The following is a 26,278-nucleotide window of genomic DNA, read 5'->3' on the forward strand; positions in this document are numbered from 1 at the left end:
GATTCACACTGAACTTTTCTATTCTGTCCAACACACAGGACCCTGGACTTGCTGATGGCTCGGGCACATTTGCCGACCTCTGCAGGTTTTCTGCTGACTCTTTATGTCTCTCTCAAAAGAGCAAGGGCCTCCCGTGTATGAACAGAATACCTATGTGCAAAGGAATGAGGATGCCAGCAGGAGAATGCCCTGCCTGGCAGAAAGTCAGAAAGCACCTCAGCTCTGCTTCCTGGCACCAGGAGGGCCCCTGGACTCTCACCTTGGCTCCAAGACATGAGCAGCCCATGTGAGAAGCCTTGATGTGTGACCAGTCTCTTCCAGGTCATAGTGCATTGTCATCTCTGCTCTCACTTGGGCCTTTCCAGAACTTGGCAAGGGAGTCAGCACAGAGGTTAACATTCACATTTGACTGATGGGAAATAGAGGAAACTCAGAGTGAAGTGACTTAGCTAAGTTCATGGGTCAAGAAAATCATTAGGCTAAATCACAAGTGCAAGTCTGTGCTCAGTGTGCGTCACTAAACTAAACTCCCAAGAGGTACCTCTGTGCCTGCTCAGAGTGGATGTGGGTAGAATGGGCATGATTGGAAGTCATCCATCTATTTGTACATCCATTTATTTGTTCATTCATTCATTCATGCAACAAACATTTATGCAGCACCTACCAAGTGTCTGGAAGGTCTGTACCCTGTTTTGCTGTGAAAATTTAAGATTCAAAAAGATGAAGGGACTTACCTAAGATCACTCTGCTAATAAATCAATAGCTTGGATTCAAACCTAAGACTACTAGGTCCAAAGCTCCCATGGAAGGAGGATATGTTTTGTGTTTGTTTGTTTTTGAGACAGAGTCTCACTCTGTCACCAGGCGCCAGGCTGGAGTGCAGTGGCACAATCTCAGCTCACTGCAACCTCTGCCTCCCAGGTTCAAGCAATTCTCCTGCCTCAGCCTCCCAAGTAGCTGGGACTACAGGCACATGCCATCATGTGCAGCTAATTTTTTTATTTTAGTAGAGACGGGGTTTCACCATGTTGGCCAGGATGGTCTCAATCTCTTGACCTCATGATCCGCCCGCCTCGGCCTCCCAAAGTGCTGATATTACAGGCTTGAGCCACCGTGCCTGGCTGAGGATATGATTTAATCTAAGGAACAATAAGAGGCAGAATTAAAAGACAAGTGACAGGAAGAGTGGCTCTACTAAAGTTTCGGGGGAAAAAAACTATGTAGCATTGAGACAGGATGAAGAGTAGCTGGCCTTTGCAGAACACCATGCTGGTGTGGAGGGGCCATGAGGCCCCAGGTTCCAGATACCTCACAATCAGCAGACAACACTGTCAGGTTCCAAAGGCCTTCCCTTTTCTAAGTCACGGGAATGCGTGCCCAGAGTGTCTGTGAGTGACCATGTGCCAGCTATGACCGCTGTGACCAGGACTTGTTTGTTTGCTGGCTGGGAAAGCTATGTGCCCTGCATGAGGCCCACCAGGCCACGTGTCATCTCGTGATGAGCCTGGAGCTTTCTGGGTTCTGACCAAATCACCTCTGCTGTGTGCAGACAGAAACCTGTGGAAGGTTGCAGATAAATTATTTTGCTTTGTGAATTTAAACAAAAAAGGGAGGAAAGGAGGGAGGGAGGGTCATGGTTACATGGTCATGACACAAACATTTCAAGCTCTGGAGGCCTTTCTGGTGGGAAAGTCGCAGAATTATTCTATATGGTTTCTAAGCCATGGCTGGGACTCGAGTGTTGCAATTAGAGGCGGCAGCTTTGAGCTGAGTAATAGATGATATCATCTCCAGTTAGATGGGTGAGTGAGCTTCTCATCACCAGAGGCATGCAAGTCAGTACTGATAACCATGTGTGATGAGGCCGTCGCTGGAATTACAGGGCTGGTGGAGAAGGTGGCCTTGTGGTCTTGGTGGTGAGCACTGCACAAAAATACCTTATTCCATGTTGAGACAAAGCCAGATACTGACTGTTTATCTTCTCTTTAACAGGCATTTATTGGGCATGTCTATCCCATCAGCATTTCTGCTTTTCACTGGGGGTGTTGCAATGAGTTGGACACGTTCCTCACCATTGAGGGGCTTCCACTTTAGTGGGAAAGTCATATGGAAACACAAGAAACTCTGATTTTTAAATTTACAGACACACAGTAGGACCGGAGACCTAAAGAGCGGAGATTGATTTGACTAGGGCAACAAGGCAAAGCAGCGGAGGAAGCACGATTTGAGTAGGCATTTGAGAACAGACGGCCTGTTGAGAGGTAAAGATGCAGACTGCGTCAGTCAGGGTCCTAGCAGGAAACAGATGGCACATTCAAACAGAATAATTAAGGAGAGTTGAAGGAGGGGCTATTTGCAAGAAGAAGCTGTTTACAATGTTGTAGGCAGGACTGAGGACAACCAGCACGACCTCGCACTATACTACGAGGCTGGAAACCATGGAGAGCCATTTCCCCCCTTGGCCTGTAGGGGCAAGAGGAAAAAGTGATTATGGGACCCAGGGAGAAGGGCTGTATGGAGAGGGATTCCTGGGATCAGCTGTGGCTCTCAGCAAGGGAGGCAGCCAACCTACAGCCACCTGATAAGAAGAAGGAACCAGGAGAGTAAATTCCATGCTGTCATTCTCTCTGCCTGCCAGTCTGCTGCCAGTTTTTCCCATTTAGTGAATCCAACTGGAAGTCACAAAACAAAGGAACCTGTTGATGCAATAGAAGCCAGCCTCCCAAGGACGCAGAGCAGGATGGGGAGTGGTTCTGGATGAGCAAGCAAAGAATGCCCAGAGCAGAGAGAGAGCCAGCCTATGCAGACGGTAGGGCATAAAACAGGCAGTGGAGAGGGTGAAGCGTGGTGTATAGAAGAGAGCATGGAGTGTAAGGGGTCAGTCATTATGACTGACATCAAGACCGTGGGCAGAGAAAAGTTTAGTTCATCTCATGGAAAACTTTAATGTTAGACTTAATCCTCTTTTCCTTCCTCCCTACATTCTTCCCACTTTCCCTGCCTTCTGTCCTTTTCTCCTCTGAATAAATATTTGTTGAATGCTTTCTCTGTGCCAGCCCAGTCACTGTCCTCCTGGAGCTTACCACCTAGTGGGTAGGAGAGAAGTAAACACCCCACTGCAATCACTGGTGCGAAGGAAGGGTCCACAGTACCAGCAGGGATGAGCGGTCTGTGTGAGCAGTAAATGTCTTTCTATCAGATTGGCCAGTTAGAAAAAGACATTCCAGGTGAACCGTGGCCATTCTCTACAGTGATGGAGAACAGCCAGGGAGGCAGAACTTCATCTGCAGCCATTAGAGATGTCTATACACAGGTAGAATGCACTTCACACACCCTTTTACAAATGAAATGGAAAACCTGGATATTAATAGAAAGCTCCAGTATCAGGAAGTCGCGAGCATTTGACACTAGACTGTAGCTCTCTCACTGAGAGAGGATATTGCAGCTAACTAACCAAGTTCCTGTTTGGACCCTTCCAAACTGCAAGCTCTGGCACCCTTGAGTGAACTCACCTTTGTTCATGAATATCTACTCATGTGAAATGAGATGGGTGGAAAAAAAGACACTTTCCCTACACGCTGTTGTCTCATAAGGAAGCATTTCCTTTGTCTTCTCCTTATTATTATTTGGGAAATATTTCCTTTGTCTTCTCTTTATTATTAATAATGTTTAATGTAACAAGGGTGATCTCCTGAGGCCAGGTTTTTTTTGCTGTGGTGTTTGGACTCCAGTTAAAGTTATTGGAAGTCTCACAAATGGGCTGCGATAAGTCTTGAGGGCACCCCCGACCCCTCTGCTGGCAGCTATAGCCTCCCTCAGCCTCTTCTTCTGCTCCAATCAGGGCCCACTGAATGATCTGTCCTCTCTAGGTGGGGTTTCCTACTTAATTTCTGATTTGATCTTATGGAGCATAAACTTCCTACTTTCCTCTTTCTTTTCAATCTAAATGAGGGTCTCTCAGAGCCGAATGGAACTGTAGATGGGTCCAGTTCTCTCTTGCTGCAGATGGGGAGACCAAGCCTTCAAGGAGGAGCAGACAGTGACGCAAGCCACACAGTGAGAGTGGGGCTTGAGCTGAGATGGAGACCCAGGGTCTCACTTCCTACTCCCAAACTATATCAGCTGCCCTCTATATTGCCTTGATATTTTAGACACCAACTTAAACTCTGGAAGGGTTATATTTAGTATGTTTATGTTTTTACCCATCATCCATAGTCTATTAAAACACCTTAGTATCCAGAGAACTGTGATAAATCCTGTAGGGGTCCAAGATATACTCTCTGTCTTCAAGGTGCTTGTATGCTGTGGTTTAATGACATTTTGTTACAGTCATTCAAGAGAAGGCAAGAAGGCAGATGACTAATTTCCTTGTAAACCACGTAGACTATAAGACTTCCATGAGCTCTGATGAAGGGCAGGATCACTGTGGTTTGGAGAAGTTGGGAAAGGTTTAATGATGGAGAAGGGACATGATAGGCTTCTAGCATGAGCAGGTTGTAATGATGAAAAAGAGCTGGTGGGAAGGCAAGACATCTAGTGTTAATGGGATAAAGAAATTAAAGCAGGAAGGTGTTGAGAAGATGCAAGAAAGATAGGGTCTGGTTGGGGCTTCATGCAGCAAGATGCCACAGTTTTTTCTTCAGGTTGTAGACATTGAAGACTCAGGCTGATTTAGAATGAAAGAATTCAGTTGAAATACATTCTAACCTGGGCTGGGCAGTTTGTTAGCTATGCAATCTTGAGCAAGTCTATTACTCTCTCTGAGCCTCCATTTCCACATCTATATAGAATCTGACTGCCTGGATCACACAATTGCCATGAGGGTCTCATAAAATAATATCCCAGAAAGACTTCTGGGAAGAGTTAACCAGCATGAAGATGAAAGGGTGCCGGCATTGTTGTTTTTTCAGTAACTTTGTTCATTCTTTTCCAGTAATCATGTAAAAGAAATTGCTTGGAATTTTATAATCAGAATATCAGAGTTTATTTAACGTGACTAATATTCATTAAAGCAATAACAGGAGTCAGGTCTGGTGTAGTGGAAAAACTATGCATGCTAGAAGCTGACCAGGGTTTGAATCTTGGCTGTGCTCTGCACTAGCTGACTGACCTTGGCACATTGCTCAATAAGAGTCACTGGTTTCTCATCTGTAATATAACAGCTATCCTGTGGCACATCATGGCACTCAAATGGAGCCATCTGTGTGAGATACCTGGTATGGTAAAGTGCCTGGAGCATAGTAGGTGTTGGAGAAAAGTCTCCTCCCTTCTTGTGGGCACATGTGGACACCATCTCCTCCCTGTCAGCACTGTCTTATACAGACTGTTCCTACAGGCTCATAAAAAAAAGGCCTGGATGAAATTGCCATATACAAATCAAGAGCCTTTTTACTAAGATTATTTTCATTCTCAAAATATTAACTTTTTTTTTAAAGGACTAGCCACAGAATTGATATTTTTAAATAAAGACCATATAGCTTCTATCAAACTCATTGAGTTATTGAATTTGCACACTGCCTTATTTTTAAAATGACCCAAATGACTGGCAGTGTTAAAAGACATATTTCTGTACAAAACCATTCCAGGCAATGTTGGGATGGATCATAATGAGAAATGTGCCAGACTGGTGAAGTTTCTATATGTTTCCACCATCTCCAGCCCTCATGCCTGCTTGAGGGTTGATGCACACACATGCGGATGCAGGCACACTTGCATATATGGTTCAGTTTTCTCTGATTCAGTCTGGGTTTTCTTCATGTTTTTGTTTCGAGCAAAGTCCACCTTTACTCACAAGTTCCATCTGTGAGCCTTGCATACATATCACTTTGGTCTAAAGAGCAGAACAGAGGGGTGAACTGAATTAGAAGAACTGCTCAAGGACCCTAAAGATAAAGGAAATAAGGAGCTCAAAACAGTGACCCGTGAGGAACAGTGGAAGATCAGTACAGCTTAGCAAATAAAGAAGAATACAAGTTTTGGAGACAGAGCATGCTACAGTCAAGTCATTTAACGGTTCCACAGCTTTGCACAGGTCTCTTCCTTTGTCAAACACTCAGTCGCCTCCTCCGGAAAGTCAGGGATGAAAGTAGCAGTCTACTGCATTGGGTGGTTCAGAGGATTGGGCAAAATAATACACAGTCAACCCTTTAGAACGGCACGTGGCACATAGCGAGCTCTGAAAATAGCAGTTGTTATTCCTGCTGTTGTTTGGGGACTTCCCTCCTCTGATAAATCTTCCGATTTCTTATTGTGCATATCCCCAAATTCTTAGCCCCCTTTCAATCCTGAGCCCCTCACTACGACCTCAGTGCGGGAGTAAGAGACAGAGATAACCTAATCGACCACTCTGTCCTACCAAAAGCCCTTTTATTTTATTACCCACAGGTTTCATTTGTTAAATCTTTTTTTTTTTTAATTCCAAAAGTCCCTTACAAACTGAATGCTAATATATTCATTTTCCCAAGAGATAAGCAGCATGCCACACTAAGTTTAAGCATTTCCAGCAAAAGGCAAAGGCATGTCTGGGGTTGCAAGTTGGGGCTCATTGAATAGTGTGAGTAGGGAAGGAACTGGAAGCCAGGAGGGTACTCATAGTGTGCTCAGGACTACAAAAACCAAGGCTCTCCTGGACTGAGACTCTTGCCCTAGCACACTCTGTAATCTCAAGGTTCACAGATGAGAGTTGGGACTCTTTTGCGGGGCGAAGTCAGGAACATGCCAGGATCTGAGGTTCTCCTTCTCTCATCCCTTTCCCAAATGTGCTCCCTGTCCCATCTCCAGCTGCCTGGATGGATGGCAGTACTGGGTGACATTTCAAGGGCCTCAGCAGGAGGCAGTTGGTTTTTTTCCACCCTGGGTTTGGCATGCTCAGCACTCCCATTTTCCTTTCTGCATCCACTGATGACACTGACTACTCATGACAGCCTCTGCACTTGGTCAGATGCCCTTCCAGGTTAGGAAACAAAGCCAGTGGGCGGGTGAGAGCGGGTTGAACTGACAGACAGCAGTACATTTTGTTTTATTGAAATACATTTTCCTAAGTTGGCTGCAGCTCAGCTTGTTCCTCCAAACTCACTGCTGGGCAGTTTTCCACCTCATGAGAGGAAACCTCCACACCTCCACTCTCACTTGCTGAGAACACAAAACTAGTGTGTGAACAGCAGTGCATTTTGTTCACGGATTTGTTTGCGTAACTAGAATATGCTCGTGTTTCTCCATTTTTCAGAAGAGCATTTTCTGTCTTCTTCCTTTCTCCTTTGCTTCTCCTTTTTCTTCCATGCTCTAGATTGTTTTAGTGGTTTGGTAGTGAAGGGTAGAGGGTGGAGGAGCACTGTCTCTACATCAAGCTTCTGATGTGTGTGATTCCAGTCTTGTATCAGTTCAGTCAACCAACTGCAGCTCTTAGCTTTGAACTTGACTTCTAACTACTGAACTATTTTTATGGCCCACAGAGGGCCATGGTGATTATAACTCCACAAAATCATGAAGTAAGAGAGACGCAAAGGAGGTTTCTTTCCCATGAGGATCCATGGTAGAAAAACAGTTTGCCAGTGGTTTGGTCAAGCATGAGGAAGGAAGTGACTAGATTCTTCCAGGAACTTGGTGGCCAGCCTCATATAAGACACTTTTCTTCTCTCATTTCAAATTATTCATCTATAAAATGGGAGGATTTGAGGTTTGTTCATGCACCAATATTCTCCAGTCAGACATTGGAATCCTGGTTCCAGGATTGTGGGAACTGGAACTAGAGTACAAAGGAAGGGCTTAAAAGGTATGAATAAAGCCATGCACTGGCACTGGAGACACCAAGGGACATAAGAGACAGTCCTTGCCTTGAAAGGATTGACCAGCCCCTATATCTACTTGAGTACAGTGTTCAGTGTGGTAATAAAGGAGCAAGTATTCCCTATAACAATTTGAAAAAGAAATTCTACTCATATTTCTCAAATCCCCCAGTGGCCTTGTGATGATGGTACCCCATACTGGGACAGCCTACATATCTGCTATTTTATTTTCCCTCAGTCTCCAAATGTGGCATCCTCTTTCCAAAAATCAATTTGAATTTAATTCCACTTTTGACAGCCTGACATATAATGTCAGGCTTTCCAGCATCGCTTCTCTATCTATACTTGAAGTCCTTTATCATCACATGCCTCTCTAAGTGTTGTCTCTGTTTAACCCCACGGGAGACCCACATTTGGAGAAGTTATTAGACTCATTAACTCATCCAGAGAGACCTACCTACATCTACTGTAATGCCAGTATTGTTTTAATTTTAAATAAATTTGTTTTTTTACCTAAGTTAAGTGATTTTTATGGGGCTATGGTCTAGATTAAAATGTAGTATTGTCATTTTAACACATATTGGTGATAATGTAATTCTCGATTTATCCTTTCTAAAGTTAATGTCTTTTAGTTAGTGTTCACATCAGTTATATGCCTACATGGCTAACGTCTAGGTCCAAACTATGCTGTATTCTGAAATAACCCTTGTGCCTAAACATTGTGCCTGATACAGCTTATGAAGTAGATGTGATTGTCTTTGTTTCCTTGTGTGTTAAGCATAAGAGAAGTCACAGGGCTGTCAGTGAGTTGTGTATATTCTACTCAGTGTGGTCAGCTGTGCTATTTATCAAATGTGGTTTTGATGTTCCAAGAAGCAAGTGAGGTGGTGGGAAGACAGCTATGGGCCCTTGAACTGTATAGCTCTGTCGCAAGAATGATCATCTGAATCAGATAATTGCATTACTGTTGTGTCGCTTTTGAACACAATATCGAAGTTCCATTGTTACACCTCCTTACTGAGCAAGAGATTCCTCATGCCTTAATGGCTAATTTGAAAATAAATGAACTTAGGCCGGACATGGTGGCTTACGCCTGTAATCCCAACACTTTGGGAGGCTGAGGCGGGCGGATCATGAGGTCAAGAGATTGAGACCATCCTGAACAACATGGTGAAACCCCGACTCTACAAAAAATAAAAATAAAAAATAAATTTTAAAAAAAGACATTAAAAAAAAAAAGAAAAGAAATGAACTCTGAGTTTCGGAGGCTGTCAAAACAGAGATTGTGGTACACCAAGAGAAGAGCTTAGGGAAGTGACTATTCATCCAGTAGTTTCTCGTGAGTGTGTGTGTCCACCTTCTATATGCCAGGCACAGTCCTAGGTGCCAGAAATACAACATTGAACATTGCACAAGACACCTGTGATTCTGCCCGTTTGGAATTTCCTGCAGCAAGATAAATAGCTAGCTGGCTAATTGCTGCTATGGAGAAGTCCAAGGTGCTGAGGGAACACAGAGAATGGCTGCCTGACTAAGACATAGCGGGTTGGAGTAGCTTTTAGGCTGTGTCCTAGAGGATGAGTCATGTTAACCAAGTGAGTGTAGCTGAGCTTGCCAGGAACCAGGTGTTCTGACACTTTACTTTCTGTCCTAACAATCTGCAAAATTATTTTCCAAAAGGTAAATGAGAAAAATAGCAGCTATGTAGTTTCTAGTAAAATGCATTCATTGTGAAGTAGTGCTCTTTATTCTGAGATTATTTTTTCTTTTGGAATATGACTCAAGTACCTTTTATTTTATGATATGAGGGACTTCATACATGGTGGAGTGGTTTCTTTTCCCTTTTTGAATGCTTTATTTATTCATCAAAATTACAGATCACTACTGACTTCCATCTCAATGTTTATTATTAGGTTGATGCAGAAGTAACTGTGGTTTTTGCCATTTAAAAGTAATGGTGAAAACTGCAATTACTTGTGCACCAATCTAATAATATCCCAAAAGTCTAAGAAACTCAGCACTGGTGCACTCTGCCTCTCTGAACCAGCACCTCCTCTCCTCTGAACCAAATTCTTAGGATTCTCCATCCTACCAATTACCTGGTCTTATCATGATCCAATCCACAAGGAGCCGAAGGCCAGTGATTTATCTATGGGTTGGCCTTTCAGGAGACTCAGCAAAGGACATGCTGCTGGCAGATAAACTCTTACTGGGCTTAGCATTTAGAGCACCAATAAGGGGGAGCTTCGATGTGTAGGGTCTGTGACTGATAAAAATACTACAGGAGACAAAATCAGAAACCAGACCAACATTTCAGCTTCTCTCATTCCCACCCTAACTCTGTCAATTTTTCCCCATTGTGTTGTTTTTGAACATAGCATCACAATTGTATGAGTACCACTACTTCTTATATACACTCTTGTTGCTGTGAGACACTGCCAATGCCTCCTTCTCCACTTTCATCACCTCTACTCCATCTCCCAAATTGCTTCAGAAATCTCCCTGGAAAATGTAACAGATCATTTTATCCTCTTACATATAATCTGCCAGGGTCTGCTTGGGGCTCCCAGGATATTTTCAATTCTCCATTGCTTGGTATACCAGACCCTTCCTGATTATCAGTTCGTTGTGTGTTGCTTCAAAGGAATTCCTGAGGCTGGGTAATTGACAAAGGAAAGAGATTTATTTGGCTCATGGTTCTACGGGCTGTACAAGAAGCCTGGCACCAGTGACTGCTTCTGGTGAGGGCCTCAAACTTCCCCTCGTGCTTGGAAGGTGAAGAGGAGCCAGCCTATTCAGAGATCACATGGCAAGATAAGAAGCAAGAAAACGAGTGGAGAGATGCTAGACACTTTTTCACCATCAATACTCTCACCAGAATTAATAGAGTAAGAACTCACTGCCATGGGAATGACACCAAGCCATTCCTAAGGGATCTGCCCCCATGACCCAAACACCTCCTACTAGGCCCCACCCCCAACACTGGGGATCACATTTCAATGTGATGTTTAGAGGGGACAAATATCCAAACTATAGCACAGATGTAGCCATTGCTGCCTCCAGCTTTGTCTTGTGAGGTTCCTCAACCTTGAAAACACTTGCAAATGAGGACTTGTAGTGTGTCTTCTCATGTTCTTGTATGCCTCTGGGCTTTCTGGAGCTTCTGATATTTTGTCTGTTTCCCACACTTGGTTCAATATCAAACCAACGTTTATTTTTTATGTGAAAACCTCAGTGGTATCTGACCCTCCTTCAGCTTGGTGTCATTACTGTATGCTCTTCTTATATTTAGCACCCACCTGCTCTATCATAACACATATGATAAGGTGAAGTAAGAGACTAATGACTAAGGATATGGTTGGTAGTAGCCAACAGGCTAGTAGTTGTGTCCCACCTGTGACACCTAAGAGTAGAGGGACCTTGGAAAAGTGATGTCAGCCCTCTTAGCCCTGGTTCCATCACCTATAAGTTGGGGGTATTCTAAAGGTTTTGTAAAGCTTCAAAAATATAATATGTTAAAAATACTTTGGGGTGGGGGGTTGGCACCAAGATAGCCAAGAGGAGGCAACACTGGAATGCAGCTCCCAGCAAATGAGACACATTGGGCTAGAGGATTTCACGATTCCAAGTGAGGTGCTGGGTTTATTTTGTGGGGACTGGAAGAATTCTGAAACTAGCCCAGGGAGGGAGCCAAAGCAGGGTGAGAGCCGCCCAGGGAGAATGAACCAAGACAGGGCAGGGTGCATCCCCACCTGGAACATGCAGCCAGCTTGGAGGGTCAGGGGATTTCACCCCCTCAGTGCTCCGATTCAGATCTTGTGTTTACCTGATCCCTCCTGCAACCCACAATCCAAGAAAGCCCCGCCAGACTGAGGTGCGCCGTGGGTTGTCAATGCAAACCTGAGCGGCAGCTCCCATCTGGTGTCACAAGTCGTCGGCAGTACCTGGGTGGAAGTTTGGACTAGCACCAACGGAATGGAACAACCTGTCCTACAGAAAGAGGCAGAGTTGAAAGCAGGGAAACAGGTCATAAGGCCTGGCAGGCCCCAACCCCAACAAAACTCAAACTGAAGCTGGTGTGCCAGAGAGCTTGGCAGCGAATACAGCATTTTGACCCCAACCGGGAAGATCGAGCTCAGGGAAGGAGAGATGCCATTGGGAAGGCGAGGCTAATTTCACCTGCAAACAAACCCAAGGGGAAGACCACCCACCCAGCAACCTGACTGAATCCTAAGCAGCCCAGCAGTGCCTCTACAGGCCAGAAAACATATAGCTCCAACTGCAACAGCAAGGACATCCACTCAGAGATTTCTCCTGAAATCAACAACTTCAAAGATCAAAGGAAGATAAATCCATGAAGATGGGGAAAAAACAGCACAGAAAGGATGAAACCTTCAAAGACCAGATCACCTCTGGTGATCTCCCAGGGATCACAGCTCCTCACCATCAAGGGAACAAAACAAGACAAAAAATGAGTGTGACAAATTGACAGAAGCAAGCTTCAGTAGGTAGATAATAACAAACTTACTCTGAGTTAAAAGACCATCTTCTAACCCAATGCAAATAAACTAAGAACATTGAAAAAAGGTTAGATGAAATGCTACGTATAATAACCAGATAGCGAAGAAGATAAAAGACTTGATGGAGCTGAAAACACAGCAGGAGAATTTCACAAGGTATGCACAAGCTTCAGCAGCTGAATTGATCAAGCAGAAGAATGGATATCAGAGATAGAAGATCAAATCAATGAAATAAAATGAGAAGGCAAGATTAGAGAAAAAAGAGTGAAAGGAAATGAACAAAGCCTCCAAGAACTATTGGATTAAGGGGAAAGAACTAATCTATGCTTGATCAGCATATCTGAATGTGACAGGGAGAATGAATCCAAGTTGGAAAACACTCTTCAGGATATTATCCAAGAGAACTTCCCCAACCTAACAAGGCAGGCCAACATTCAAATCCAAGAAATATAAAGAATACCACAAAGATATTTCTCAAGAAGAGCAACACCAAGGCACATAATTGTCAGATTCACCAGAGTTGAAATGAAGAAAAAATCCTAAGGGGAGCCAGAAAGAAAGGGCAAGTCACCCACAAAGGAAAGACCATTAGACTCACAGCAGTTCTCTCAGCAGAAACTCTACAAGCTAGAAGGGAGTGGTGGCCAATATTCAACATTCTGAAAGAAAAGAACTTTCAACTCAGAATTTTATATCCATCCAAACTAAGTTTCATAAGTGAAGGAGAAATAAAATCCTTTACAGAAAAGCAATTGCTGAGAGATATCGTTGCTACATGACCTGCCTTACAAGAACTCCTGAAGGAAGTACTAAACATGGAAAGGAACAACTAGTATGAGCCACTGCAAAAACAGACCAAATGGTAACTAAACATAGAAAGGAACAACCAGTACCAGCCACTCCAAAAATGTACCAAATGGTAAAGAGCATTGACACAATGAAGAAACTGCATCAACTAATGGGCAAAACAACCAGCTACCATCAAAATGGCAGGATCAAATTCACACATAACAATATTAACCTTAAATGTAAATGGGCTAAATGCCACCGTCAAAAGACATAGATTAACAAATTGGATAAAAAGTCAAAACCCATCGGTGTGCTATATCCAGGAAACCCATCTCACATGCAAGGACACACATAGGATCAAAATAAAGGGATGGAGGAAGATTTACCAAGCAAATGCAGAGCATAAAAAAAGCAGGAATTGCAATCCTAGTCTCTGATAAAGTAGACTTTCAACCAACAAAGATCAAAAGAGACAAAGAAGGACATTACATAATGGTAAAGGATCGATGCAGCAAGAAGAGCTAATGATCCTAAATATATACGCGCCCAATACGGGAGCACCCAGGTACATAAAGCAAGTTCTTAACGACCTACAAAGAGACTTAGACTCCCACACAATAATAGTTGGAGACTTTAACACTCCACTGTCAATATTAGACAGATCAATGAGACAGAAAATTAACAAGGATATCCTGGACTTGAACTCAGATCTGGACCAAGCAAATCTAATAGACATCTGCAGAACTCTCTACCCCAAATCCACAGAATATACATTCTTCTCAGCACCACACCATGCCTACCCTAAAATTGACCACATAATTGGAAGTATATCATGCTTCAGCAAATGCAAAAGAACGGAAATTATAACAGTCTCTCAGACCACAGTGCAATCAAATTAGAACTCAGGATTAAGAAACTCACTCAGAACTGGACAACATCATGGAAACTGAACAACTGGCTCTTGAATGTTGACTGGATAAACAATGAAATGAAGGTAGAAATACAGATGTTCTTCCAAACTAATGAGAACGAAGACACAACATACCAGAATCTCTGGGACACATTTAAAGCAGTGCCTAGAGGAAAATTTATAGCAATAAATGCCCACATGAGAAGCAAGGAAAGATCTAAAATTGACACCCTACCATCAAAATTGAAAAAGCTAGAGAAGCAAGGTAAAAAAAAAAAAAAAAAAAAAAAGAAAAACTCAAAAGCTAGCAGACAACAAGAAATAACTAAGATCATAGCAGAACTGAAGGAGATAGAGACACAAAAAAAAACTTCAAAAAAATCAATAAATCGAGCAGCTGGTTTCTTGAAAAGATCAACAAAACAGACAGACCACTAGCCAGATTAATAAAAAAAGAGAGAAGAATCAAATGGATGCAATATCAATAAAGGTGGTATCACCACCAATTCCACAGAAACACAAACTACCATCACAGATTACTACAAACAACTCTATGCACATAAACCAGTAAACCTGGAAGAAATGGATAAATTCCTGGACACTTGCACCCTTCCAAGCCTAAACCAGGAAGATGTTGAAACCCCGAATAGACCAATAACAAGGGCTGAAGTTGAGGCAGCAATTAATAGCCTACTAACCAAAAAAAGCCCAGGTCCAGATGGGTTCACAGCCAAATTCTACCAGACATACAAAGAGGAGCTGGTACCTCCTTCTGAAACTATTCCAAAAATTGCAAAAAGAGGGAATCCTTCCTAAATCATTTTATGAGAACAACACATCCTGATACCAAAACCTGGCAGAGACTAAACAAGAAAAGAAAACTTCAGGCCAATATCCCTGATGAACACAGATGCAAAAATCTTTAATAAAATACTGGCAAACTTACTGCAACAGCACATCAAAAAGCTTATCCATCATGATCAGGTAGGCTTCATCCCGGGTATAAAAGGCTGGTTCAACATATGCAAGTCTATAAATGTAATCCACTGCATAAACAGAACCAAAGACAAAAACCACATGGCTATCTCAATAGATGCAGAGAAGGCCTTCGACAAAATTCAACAGGCCTTTATGCTACAAACTCTCAATAAACTAGGTATTGATGGAACATATCTCAAAACAATAAAAGGTATTTAAACAAACCCACAGCCAATATCACACTGAATGGGCAAAAACTGGCAGCATTCCCTTTAAAATCTGGCACTAGACAAGGATGCCCTCTGTCATCACTCCTATTCAATATAGTATTGGAATTTCTAGCCAGAGCAGTCAGGCAAGAAAAAGAAATAAAAGGTATTCAGCTAGGAAAGGAGGAAGTCAAATTGTCTCTATTTACAGATGACATGATTGTATATTTAGAAGACCCTATTGTCTCAGCCCAAAACCTCCTTAAACAAATAAGCAACTTCAGCAAAGTCTCAGGATACAAAATCAATGTGTAAAAATCACAAGCATTACTATACACCAATAACAGACCTAAAGAGAGCCAAATCACGAACGCACTGCCATTCACAATTGCTACAAAGAGAATAAACTAGGAATAAAACTAACAAGGATGTAAAGGACCTCTTCAAGAAGAAATACAAACCACAGCTCACAGAAATAAGGAGGACACAAACAGAAGGAAAAACATTCCATGTTCATGGTTAGGAAGAATCACTATCGTGAAAATGGCCATACTGCCCAAAGTAATTTATAGATTCAACACTATTCCCATCAAGCTACCTATGACCTTCCTCACAGAACTGGAAAAAACGACCTTAAACTTCATATGGAACCAAAAGAGAGCCTGCATAGCCAATACAATCCTAAGCAAAAAACAAAAAAACGAAGCTGGAGTCAAACTATATTAAAAGGCTACAGTAATCAGAACAGCATGGTGCTGGTACCAAAACAGAGATATAGACGGCAATGCCACACATCAACCATCTGATCTTTGACAAACCTGACAAATGCAAGCAATGGGGAAAGGATTCCCTGTTGAATAAATGGTGTTGGGAAAACTGGCCATTGTGCAGAAAGCAGAAACTAGACCACTTCCTGACACCTTACACTAAAATTAACTCCAGATGGATTAAAGACTTAAACATAAGACCTAACGCCATAAAAACACTAGAAGAAAACCTAGACAAAACCATTCAGGACATAGGCATAGGCAAGGACTTCAGGACTAAAACACCAAGAGCATTGGCAACAAAAGCCAAAATAGACAAATGGGATCTAATTAAACTCCAGAGCTTCTGTACAGCAAAAAAAAAAAAAAAAAAAAAAAAAAGATCATTAGAGTGAACTGGCAACCAACAGAATGGGGAAAAAATTTTGCAATCTACCCAACAGACAAAGGGCTAATATTCAGAATCTACAAAGAACTAAAACAGATTTATAAGCAAAAAACAAACAACCCCATTCAAAAGTGGGCGAAGGACATGAACAGACACTTTTCAAAAGAAGACATTTATGAGACCAACAAACATATGAAAAAATGCTCATCATCACTGGTCATTAGAGAAATGCATATCAAAACCACATTGAGATATCATCTCATTCTAGTTAGAATGGCAATCATTCAAAAATCTGGAGACAACAGATGCTCTAGAGGATATAGAGAAATAGGAACACTTTTACACGGTTGGTGGGAGTGTAAGTTAGTTCAACCATTGTGGAAGACAGTGTAGCAATTCCTCGAGGACCTAGGAATAGAAATTCCATTTCACCCAGCAATCCCATTACTGGGTTTATATCCAAAGGATTATAAATCATTCTATTATGAAGACACATGCACACGTATGTTTATTGCAGCACTGTTTACAATAGCAAAGACCTAGAGCCAACCCAAATGCCCATCAATAATAGACTGAAGAAGGAAAATATGGCACATATACCATATGGAATACTATGCAGCCATAAAAAATGATGAGTTTGTGTCCTTTGTAGGGACATGGATGAATCTGGAAACCATCATTCTCAGCAAACTGACACAAGAACAGAAAATCAAACGCTACATGTTCTCACTCATAGGTGGATGTTGAGCAATGAGACCACATGGACACAGGGAGGGGAGCATCACACACTGGGATCTGTTGGAGGAGAACAGGGGTGGGACAATGGGGGGTAGGGAAGTTGGGGAGGGATAACATGGGGAGAAATGCCAGATATAGGTTACAGGGGGACGGAGGCAGCAAACCACATTGCCATGTATGTACTTATGCAATATTCCTGCATGTTCTACACATGTACCCCAGAACCTAAAGTGCAATAAAATACATGAATTAAAAAAATACTTCAACAGTTCCAGTGTGTAGTAAACGTTCCCAAATGGTAGTGTTTTTAGTATTACGGAATCATGTTGTGATCATTCATTTACTTGTCTCACTGTCTTCATAAAATTTCTGATACCCTGATAATGAAAATCAAGCTTTTTTTCTCATTTTCTATAGGCACAGTTTCTAGCTTAAAGCATAGTATTTGATAAAATCTCAGTAAGTGTTGATGAATGAAAGCAGAAAAGAATAAATGAATGACATGTGGAGAGGAAGGAAATTAGGAAGCACAGAATGAAGGCAGGGGAGGAGGGAAGAAAAAATGGAGGTAAGGGAAGAATGACTCATTTAATAACTAAATAAAGGAATGATCAATTTTTCAGTTAGTCTTTGATTGATACTGTTACATTTTTCTTTCCTATGTGTCAGGCTTCCATACAAAATCTCTTATTTTGGAAACTAATCATTCAAGAATTTAATAAACTCTCCCAGCATTTTCTTTCTGTGTCTATTTTTATAGACTAGCAAGGCAGATTTAGCATTTTTGACAATGAAACTAAGCAGGAGGATCAAGTCCAGATTGTTAGGACCCTTGGGATAAAGAACAAAATTCTGATTTTTGTACTGGTCACAGCTTGGAGAAAGTCTGTTATCTGGAACAAGGATATGGATGCAATAAACATTCTGAGGTTTATCATGCTTTAATGACTTGCCTGGAGTGGCTTTGATCTTTATATCTGATAATCGTTTTCAAACGATCTGGTGTGTTCTGAAAATTAAGTGGTGGTTCATGGACTTGAGGAGACCTCCTTGGGAATGACAAGCTACAATCAGAATTTGGAAATGGGCAATGTTACAGAATTTGCTCTATGAGATGGAGAAACAGGACAACCTCCTGTGAAGAAGGTAAACATTGATTTAGTGAAGGAAACCAGGTTTTGCTGGTGGAGCGGGAACCCAACAGGCATTGGGAGCTAAAGCTAGTTTTCTCTAGATCTGCGAGCTAGCTTAAAAGATAATTCTGCATCTTGAGGGTTTTTCATGAGTTGGGTACTCTTCTAGGTATTTTCTCATGCATTACTGCCTTGAATTTTTATATCCCCATTTCTGGGTTGAATTTTCTAATTCCCATTTCACAGATGAGGAAATTGAGATACAAAATGACAGGGTCAGTTGCCCAAGATCACAAGGCCACTTTGTGGAAGGAGGATTTGAAATCCAGTATGTCTCTCTCTTAAAATTATTCTCTGCTGCATTTTATTCTAACCTGAAAGAATTGTTCTCAGTCTCCAACTTAAAAGTGGTCCCCTCTCAGCCAGTGTTTGGTTCACATAAACCCTCCTCCAGTTGAGGGCATTAACACATGGCCAGTACCATCCCTGTGACCAGCCATACCCATCAAGGGCCCGGGAAGCATGACTCTGGCATGACATTGCTTAAAGATCTCCTCAGCCATCACTTCTGCATAGGGGAAGTCCACTGAAGAGTGGCCTACTTTGAGTGTGAATAGAAATTGAGAGTCCTCCGTCTTGACCTGGACTCACTATAAACAGTACCACTGAAACTGGAAAGCCAGTGTGTCATGTTTCTAGAGATGGAAAAACTCAGGCCTTCTCACACTTTTCCCTTGATTTTATTGAAAGGATTTGTTGCTGTTGCTGTTGTTGTTTTGCATTCTGAATGTGGCTCCCTTTTGCTTCTCTCTCAATAAAACAGGCCCTGACAGCCCTCTCATTCAGATTATTACAGAGTCGTGCCATCTCAGGCCAGTGCATTTAGGAAATATGTTGTTGGCACTCACCAACGAGTGAGATGCATAAAGAAAATATTCTAATGACAGTTGAGTTGAGAGAGCTTTGATCTCCCTCCAGAACTGTACTCACGGCTTTGAAATGCAGTTCTGGCAAAGGGGTAAAGTCTGGGCGCCTTGGCAATCAGGGCTGGGCCCCCTGAAACAGACATTCCAGGGGACCCACAATTTCCACAGTGGATCCAGGTGCATGGGTTGTGCAGGAAGAAAAGAGACCATTCTCGAGAGGCGGCTCGGGGAAAGGATCTAAATTAGGAGGGACGTTTCAATCTAGCCAATATTTTCCAAACTTTGTGGTTTGTACTGTTGTTTGGTTTTTGGCAAAGGTGGAAGTGTAAGGGGGAGGGGTGTGGAGGAGGAATTGTGGTCAAATGTATTTGGGTACACTTCCCGTACTATCTGCCTTACTTTGATTTTGCATATTTGAGGCTCTGAAAATTCTTGCAATTAAAAAATATGTGTATTTAACCCTATTTAACAGAGCATGTTCCAAACCAATTTGACTCAACAAACATTTTCTTTGAATATTCATCTCTTTCTTATAAATTTAGCCTTCTCTAGAACAGGATCTGGAAGACCCAGATCTATTTCACAACCTAACTGAATAGGTAGAAACCCTGAGCTGGAGAACAACCAGCAGAGAGAGTATAGTGAGAATTGGTCAGATACGCAGGCGATGCAGGTTCCCGCACCCAGGTGTCCAGCTGAGGGAGAGAATGGAGGCTGCCATCCTTCCCATTACTCCTTCTCTAAACTATGCACCTTTGCAGGGAACTGTGTCCACTTGAAGGAAGAGGTGACTTGACTTGTGATACAAAACTGCTGTTATACACAAGTGACATGTACACAGGTTGGAGCAAAGAGGCTTCTTGTTAGGCCTTTTCTATACCCTGTATTAGGTATTTGACCTTGGGCAAATCATTCCTCTTCCTTGAGCTCTGGGCTTGCTTATCCTGTTTTGAAACTATGCAATTTGAGAGAGAGGTGCTCAGTAGCTGCCCATCAGTGGTAGTTCTCTCTTGCAGGATACTTTTAAGTGATACAGAGATAATAAAGATTTGGTCCTGACTCCCAGAAGCTCATTACCTGATGGAAAAGACAGAGGAAGGATTCATTTTCAGATAGAGGTGATGATGATGATTTGAGTGTTATTAATAATTTTCATTTTACTACAATAATGCAATAAAAGGAGCCTATCCTAATCAGTGATGCCTTCTCTGTGCCAGCCACCATGCCAGGCACTTAACCTATGTTGCCTCTAATCCTCATGACACTCTTGACAGGTGGTCATCATCATCCCTACTTTACAGACAAGGGTAGTCATAAGAGGATACATGGAGTGCATCACATGTAAGCTGGGCTTTGCAGGGATTGTAAGATTTACAAGAGCTAAGAATCAAGAAGAGGTATTTCCAGTCAGAGAAGGGAAACTAATAGATATACTTAGGGGTTGGGCATAATTGAGGAAAACTCAAGGTTCCCAGAATAAGGAAACCAAGATAACTTGAGTAGTTGAGTTTGTAAGAGGAAGAAGGCAGGGTAATGAAGAGACACTGAAAACTGAGACTGGGAGAGCCACCCAGAGGCAGACTGTCCATTTAGGTTCTTTCCCAGTAGGTGAAATTAGAAGACCAGGATATGGCAGGAAGCTCACATTTTCTAGTTGTGTGCTAGGACTGTGCTGAGCTGTCTAATTTAATCCTGTTGGTATCGTCCTGAGCTAAGTGATACTCAAACCTACTTGCCCATAGATTTAGGTCTATATGTTCAATTCTGAGTAGCAAAGCTTCTATGCAGATTAATCCACACAGATTAAGCTACAGATCAACACACACACGGATTAATCTACAGACTAATACACACACAGAGTTGGACAGACAACTTTTCCATAGATATAGGTCTGTCTGTCCAACTTTGTGTGAGTTTTGGGATTTTGATTGATTTTTTCTGGGAAGTAAATAATGTTTGTTTGTTTTTGTTTTTGTTTTAAGAGATAGGATATTGCTATTTTGCCCAAGTGGGAGTAGAGTGGCGCCATCATAGCTCACTGCAGCCTTGAACTCTGGGGTTCAAGTGATCCTCTTGTCTTAGCCTCGAAAGTAACTGGGACTACAGGCATATGCCACCATGCCCAGCTAATTTTTTGAATTGTTTGTATTTTTTGTAGAAATGGGATCTCTCTGTATTGCCGAAGCTGGTCTCAAACTCCTGGCCTCAATAATTCTTGCCACCTTGGCCACTTAAAGTTCTGGGATTACAGGCATGAGCAACCACACCAAGCCCTTACATTTTAAAGTGTATTTGAACAATGTACAATGTATGCACAGGGCCAGCCTTCCCAACAATTGCAAAACGGAAGTCATGTGGCCCTTTTCCTTCTCTCACCTTCACTATACCTGCTATCTAGGAATAGTGAAGGTGAGAGAAGGAAAGTAGTTCGGTAGTTTCTTCTGAATTTGACCTCCTGTGCTTTCTCTTCTGTCTTGTTGACAAAAGGGAAGCAAACATCCTTTCAAGGCATAAGGGTAAGGAGGTAAATACCCACATGTATTACTGTCCTGAAGATTTTCCCCCTGATATATTTGAGAGACACCCAGCCTGGCTCTGTATTAATGGAAAAACTTCAGGCAACAGAAGGAAAACTTACATCCACAGAGCTGTGTTGTTGCTGTTTTTTGTTTCCCTTTGGTAGGTCCCTCTAGGAGAGGTAGGGAAGAGAGAAGCCAGTAGGGTTAGGTGCCTGGGCCTGGATTGCTGCTGTGGATTCTTCCCCTTCAGGGAAATGGAGGCTTCACAAAGTATGGGGGAAAAAATCACGTACAAGCCAGGGAGAGCCTCCCACATCCCATTTTTCTGCTTTGGGCTAGGATGAATACCACTTCTTGAAAAGATTGGCTTCTGCAATTACCACAGAATAAACAACCAATTAAAACGTCTCCCCTGCCCCTACCCCACCCTGTCTTTTTCTCTCTGGAAGCTTTCTCATCTCAGAGCCATGGGCAGAGGTGGCTTTCTCTAATAACATTTTTGTTCTCTGCCTGAGAGAACATTTGATGGAAATGAACAAATCAATTAGAAAATAATAAATTATGTGGAAAGGGCTGATCCAAGAAAATGTCGGCTCCTCTGTGTTTTCATTCTTCTCCCATGCATTGTTTCCCTTTTCACTGTGGGCCTGAGTGAGCTTGGAAATGAGGGTGAGGTTGTGGGAAGAGTTGGACACGTCTAGATTTGTACTTGGCCTTGTCGCCTGTTGTGTGATCCCTGAACCCCTGTTCCTTCATCTGTACGACGGGGATAAGTGATAGGAATAAACATGCGCTGAGGCTTTCTACATGCCAGGCATTCTTCTAAGCCCTTTACTCTCTCTTTATTAACTACCTTAACCCTCTGAACAGCTGTATGGGGTAGGTATTATTATCACCCTCATTCTGTATATAAAGAAACTGAGGCACGGGAAGTTAAGTACATTGCCCAGGGTGACCCAATCATAAAGTGGAAGAGCTGGATTCAAACCTAGGGCTGTAGCTTAAGAATGAGTCATCTCGCTGGGCTCGGTGGCTCAAGCCTGTAATCCCAGCACTTTGGGAGGCCGAGGCAGGTGGATCACAAGGTCAAGAGATAGAGACCACCCTGGTCAACATGGTGAAACCCCGTCTCTACTAAAAATACAAAAAATTAGCCGGGCGTGGTGGCGTGTGTCTGTAATCCCAGCTACTCAGGAGGCTGAGGCAGGAGAATTGCCTGAACCCAGGAGGCGGAGGTTGCGGTGAGCCGAGATCACGCCATTGCACTCCAGCCTAGGTAACAAGAGCGAAACTCCGTCTCAAAAAAGAAAAAAAGAATGAGCCATCTCACCCACTCTGTTGCATTGCTTCAACTACTTAACGGGGATGAGATATGTGTACCTAGCACAGGGTCTGGTATACAGCAAGTGCTTCATAAATGTTGACTCTCTCCTTCCTCGTTCTCTTCCCTGATGACAGAGCAGACTGATTAGAGTCCCTCATGAGGCTTCCAGCCTAAGAAGTTCAATGTGGGCTCTGGAGGAAGAAAAGAGCTCAGCAGCGAGATTTCAGTTCAATATTTGAGCTTGTGATTCTTGGAATTAGTCAGCTCAACCTAGACATAGATATAAACTCTCCTGGCACCACCTATATCTCCAACCCATGTTTTTTGTGAAAAGTTGTACAAATTATGGTCACATGAATGTTTGGTTTCGTGAGCTTGGGGCTTTCTGTGACATGGGCGGCCATGACACTCTAGGTCTCAGACATATCCTATTCACAGCAGGGTAGAGGCATAGGTTTTCCACCCACAGAAATGTTCTGTGGAACACGAGGCAGCTGTTACTAATTTCAATGTATTGATAAGAAAACCGAGGCCCCATTAGTCAGGAATTACTAAATATGAGACTGAGAGTTAAATATTTTTACTCCTACTTTTCCCAGTTTAATTCAATTCTGTCAAAAATCTACTGAGTGTTCACCAGGTATCAATCTTTGTGCTGAGAACTGGGTGAACAGAGATGAATAAGGCACTCCCCTCCCACCAGGTGGCCACAAATGTGTATTATATAACAGACAGAGGAAGTGATTAATTGAAATGGCAAATGAGAGAGAGTGCACTGCTAGTAGGAGGTGGACGAGTATTGAGATGTTAAAAGGAGTGCAAGTGAGGAGAGCATCAGGGAAGTATTCCTGGAGGAGGGATTCCAGAACAGACTTTGGATTTGTTCTTCACAGGACAAAATGCTGATCAGAGTCCCAGCAGAGGAAGCAGCATGAATAAAGGTGCCAATGAGATCATGCACTATACATGGTGCAGAGATGTATAGTGCATGCAGTGGGACACTCAAGAGAGGGAATATAGAGAGATTAGGCTAAGGAGTAGGCTGTATCATGGAGGCCATGCTGGGAACTTGGACTTGGTCTTTCATAGATGAGGAAGCTCTTCTATTATTCTAAGAGGGGAAGAGAAGAGAACCATCATTAAAGTGTGCTACTGCTGGGCTTTGTGAGAGCTCCTGGGTAGAGACAGCATTAAGGAAAAGGAAAACACTGCCAAATAGCAGCTTGAACTTACTAAGGTCTGAAGAAGGTTCTCTGAGCCTCTGGAGATAATGATACTACCTACCTCTGTGTTTGTAAGAAGCCTAACAACTTTGGCAAGTCTCTTAAACTCTCAAGGACTTATTTTTATGATGTGTAAAATGGAATCATCTTACTTATATTATTGGGGGAATTCAATAAGGTGGTTTTTTTGTTTGTTTGTTTTGTTTTTTGGTTTTTTGGGGTTTTTCTTGAGACGGAGTTTCGCTCTTGTTACCCAGGCTGGAGTACAATGGTGCGATCTCGGCTCACCGCAACCTCCGCCTCCTGGGTTCAGGCAATTCTCCTGCCTCAGCCTCCTGAGTAGCCGGGATTACAGGCATGCGCCACCATGCCCAGCTAATTTTTTGTATTTTTAGTAGAGACGGGGTTTCACCATGTTGACCAGGATCGTCTCGATCTCTCGACCTCGTGATCCACCCGTCTCAGCCTCCCAAAGTGCACCCGGCCAATAAGGTGGTTTTTATAACATGCTTAGGAAAGTGCCTGGCACACATAGTTGCTCTAAATCATTTGGAGAATGCCTGTTATTTAAATAGTATCATTTTGAGTATGGTAACAATCAAAGTTCTTCTGTTTCAGAGCCTACATGGATGTTAATGAGCTGAAGAACATTCTTAGATTGGATGGATCAACACATCTCAATATTTTCTTTGCAAACTCCTCAGAAGAGGAGTTAGCAGGAGTAGCAACTTGGCCATGGGACAAAGAGGTCCTAATGCATTTAGGTGAGTCTTAGAAACTTCTTCAAGGGGAAACTGGAGTAGGATGGTAATACATTCAGTGCGATACGATCATTATTATGATCATGATGGTGGTGGTGGTAGTCGTGAGGGTGAGCAACCCATTTATTTATCACTTTAATTTACAAAATTCTTTAGTATCCTTTATCTTATTTTGACCACCAAGCAATTTTCTGAAGGAAATAGCACCATATTATTAACCATGTTTTATCCATGGGGAAATGAGACCCAAAGAAGAAATGGGGCTTATCCGACATCACACAGAAGACAGTGACAATCACAATTGGAATTTAAGTTTCCAGCACTATCTATTGTTTGCTTTCTCCTTAAACCCTCTGTCTCCTAGTTCCTGCAAATGTCTTCTCAGTCTGGTAACCACACTGTACTGGCACAGCCAGTCCTGGGTTGGCTTGAAAGACACCAAAGAGGCAAGAGAAAGTGAGTGTGTAAGAACTCCTTGTTCCTCCATGTTCCACCCACCAACACCAACAGGAACTCTTCTTACAGTCAAATTATGCATATCCATAAACAAGACATAAGTTTCTGCAAACCAGTCACCAAAAGTCAGACATGACAACAGTTTCTGAAAGATGCCCTGTAAGCAAACATTGTAGTTCTTTACTTTTATTTTTTCTATGCCCTCTTCCAGAACACATCTATATGTAGACGTGCTTTTCTTTAACTGTACATTTTAAAAATCACAGCATAGATGAAATTGTGTGTATTTTTTTTATTTAATATTATGCTATCTACTTTTTTTTCCATGTCGCAGAAGTCTTATCCTTACTTCTCACCCTTTTTTTTTTCCATTTAAAATCACAAAAGAAAAGTAACCTTCTGGGTTATTTCCCCCTCTCTAAAGACAAGATTTTTAAAAGCCACATAATATTCCCTTGAACAACAGCACTGCCATTTATTTAACCATTTTCCCTTTGGTAGAATGTTCCCATTATTTACAAGAATGAATCGTGATGACTCAGTGAACATCTTTATTTGAGAATGTTCTGGCTCAGCAGTGACAGTGCTGGATGTATCCTCAAGCCTGCCTGGTCTCCTGGTGAAACAGAGTCCAGTAGCTGCTCCATTACTATGCTGTCTTGGAAATAAGAGATTCAAATAATAGAAGTCTTGCTGAATTAAGCATAGACATAGTTCCCTTCAGATGACTCTCATTTCTCAATTGTTTTTTAGAGAATGCAACCAATTTGTGTGCTTGTGTGTGTGTGCATGTGTGTGGTTGTATAAATAAATACAAAGATAAATATCCACTTGTTCTCAGCTGGGAGGATTT

At 42.3% G+C, this 26,278-nt stretch overlaps 1 protein-coding gene across 3 annotated transcripts in view; it reads left to right on the forward strand.

The window, feature by feature from the left end:
* The window catches only part of PAPPA (pappalysin 1), a 253,779-nt gene that overhangs the window by 37,714 nt on the left and 189,787 nt on the right, over window positions 1-26,278 (forward strand). For all 3 annotated transcript variants that reach the window (XR_008475800.2, XR_008475799.2, XM_002743252.6), the window contains exon 3: window positions 24,827-24,972. Coding sequence is in view for 1 of the 3 variants with exons in the window: in XM_002743252.6 (XP_002743298.3) it covers window positions 24,827-24,972 (146 nt within the window). In the remaining 2 variants the exon portion in view is untranslated. The remainder of the gene's footprint in view (window positions 1-24,826; window positions 24,973-26,278) is intronic.

The sequence above is a fragment of the Callithrix jacchus genome, chromosome 1, assembly GCF_049354715.1.
Source record: "Callithrix jacchus isolate 240 chromosome 1, calJac240_pri, whole genome shotgun sequence".
In the NCBI taxonomy this organism is placed as follows: Eukaryota; Metazoa; Chordata; class Mammalia; order Primates; family Cebidae; genus Callithrix; species Callithrix jacchus.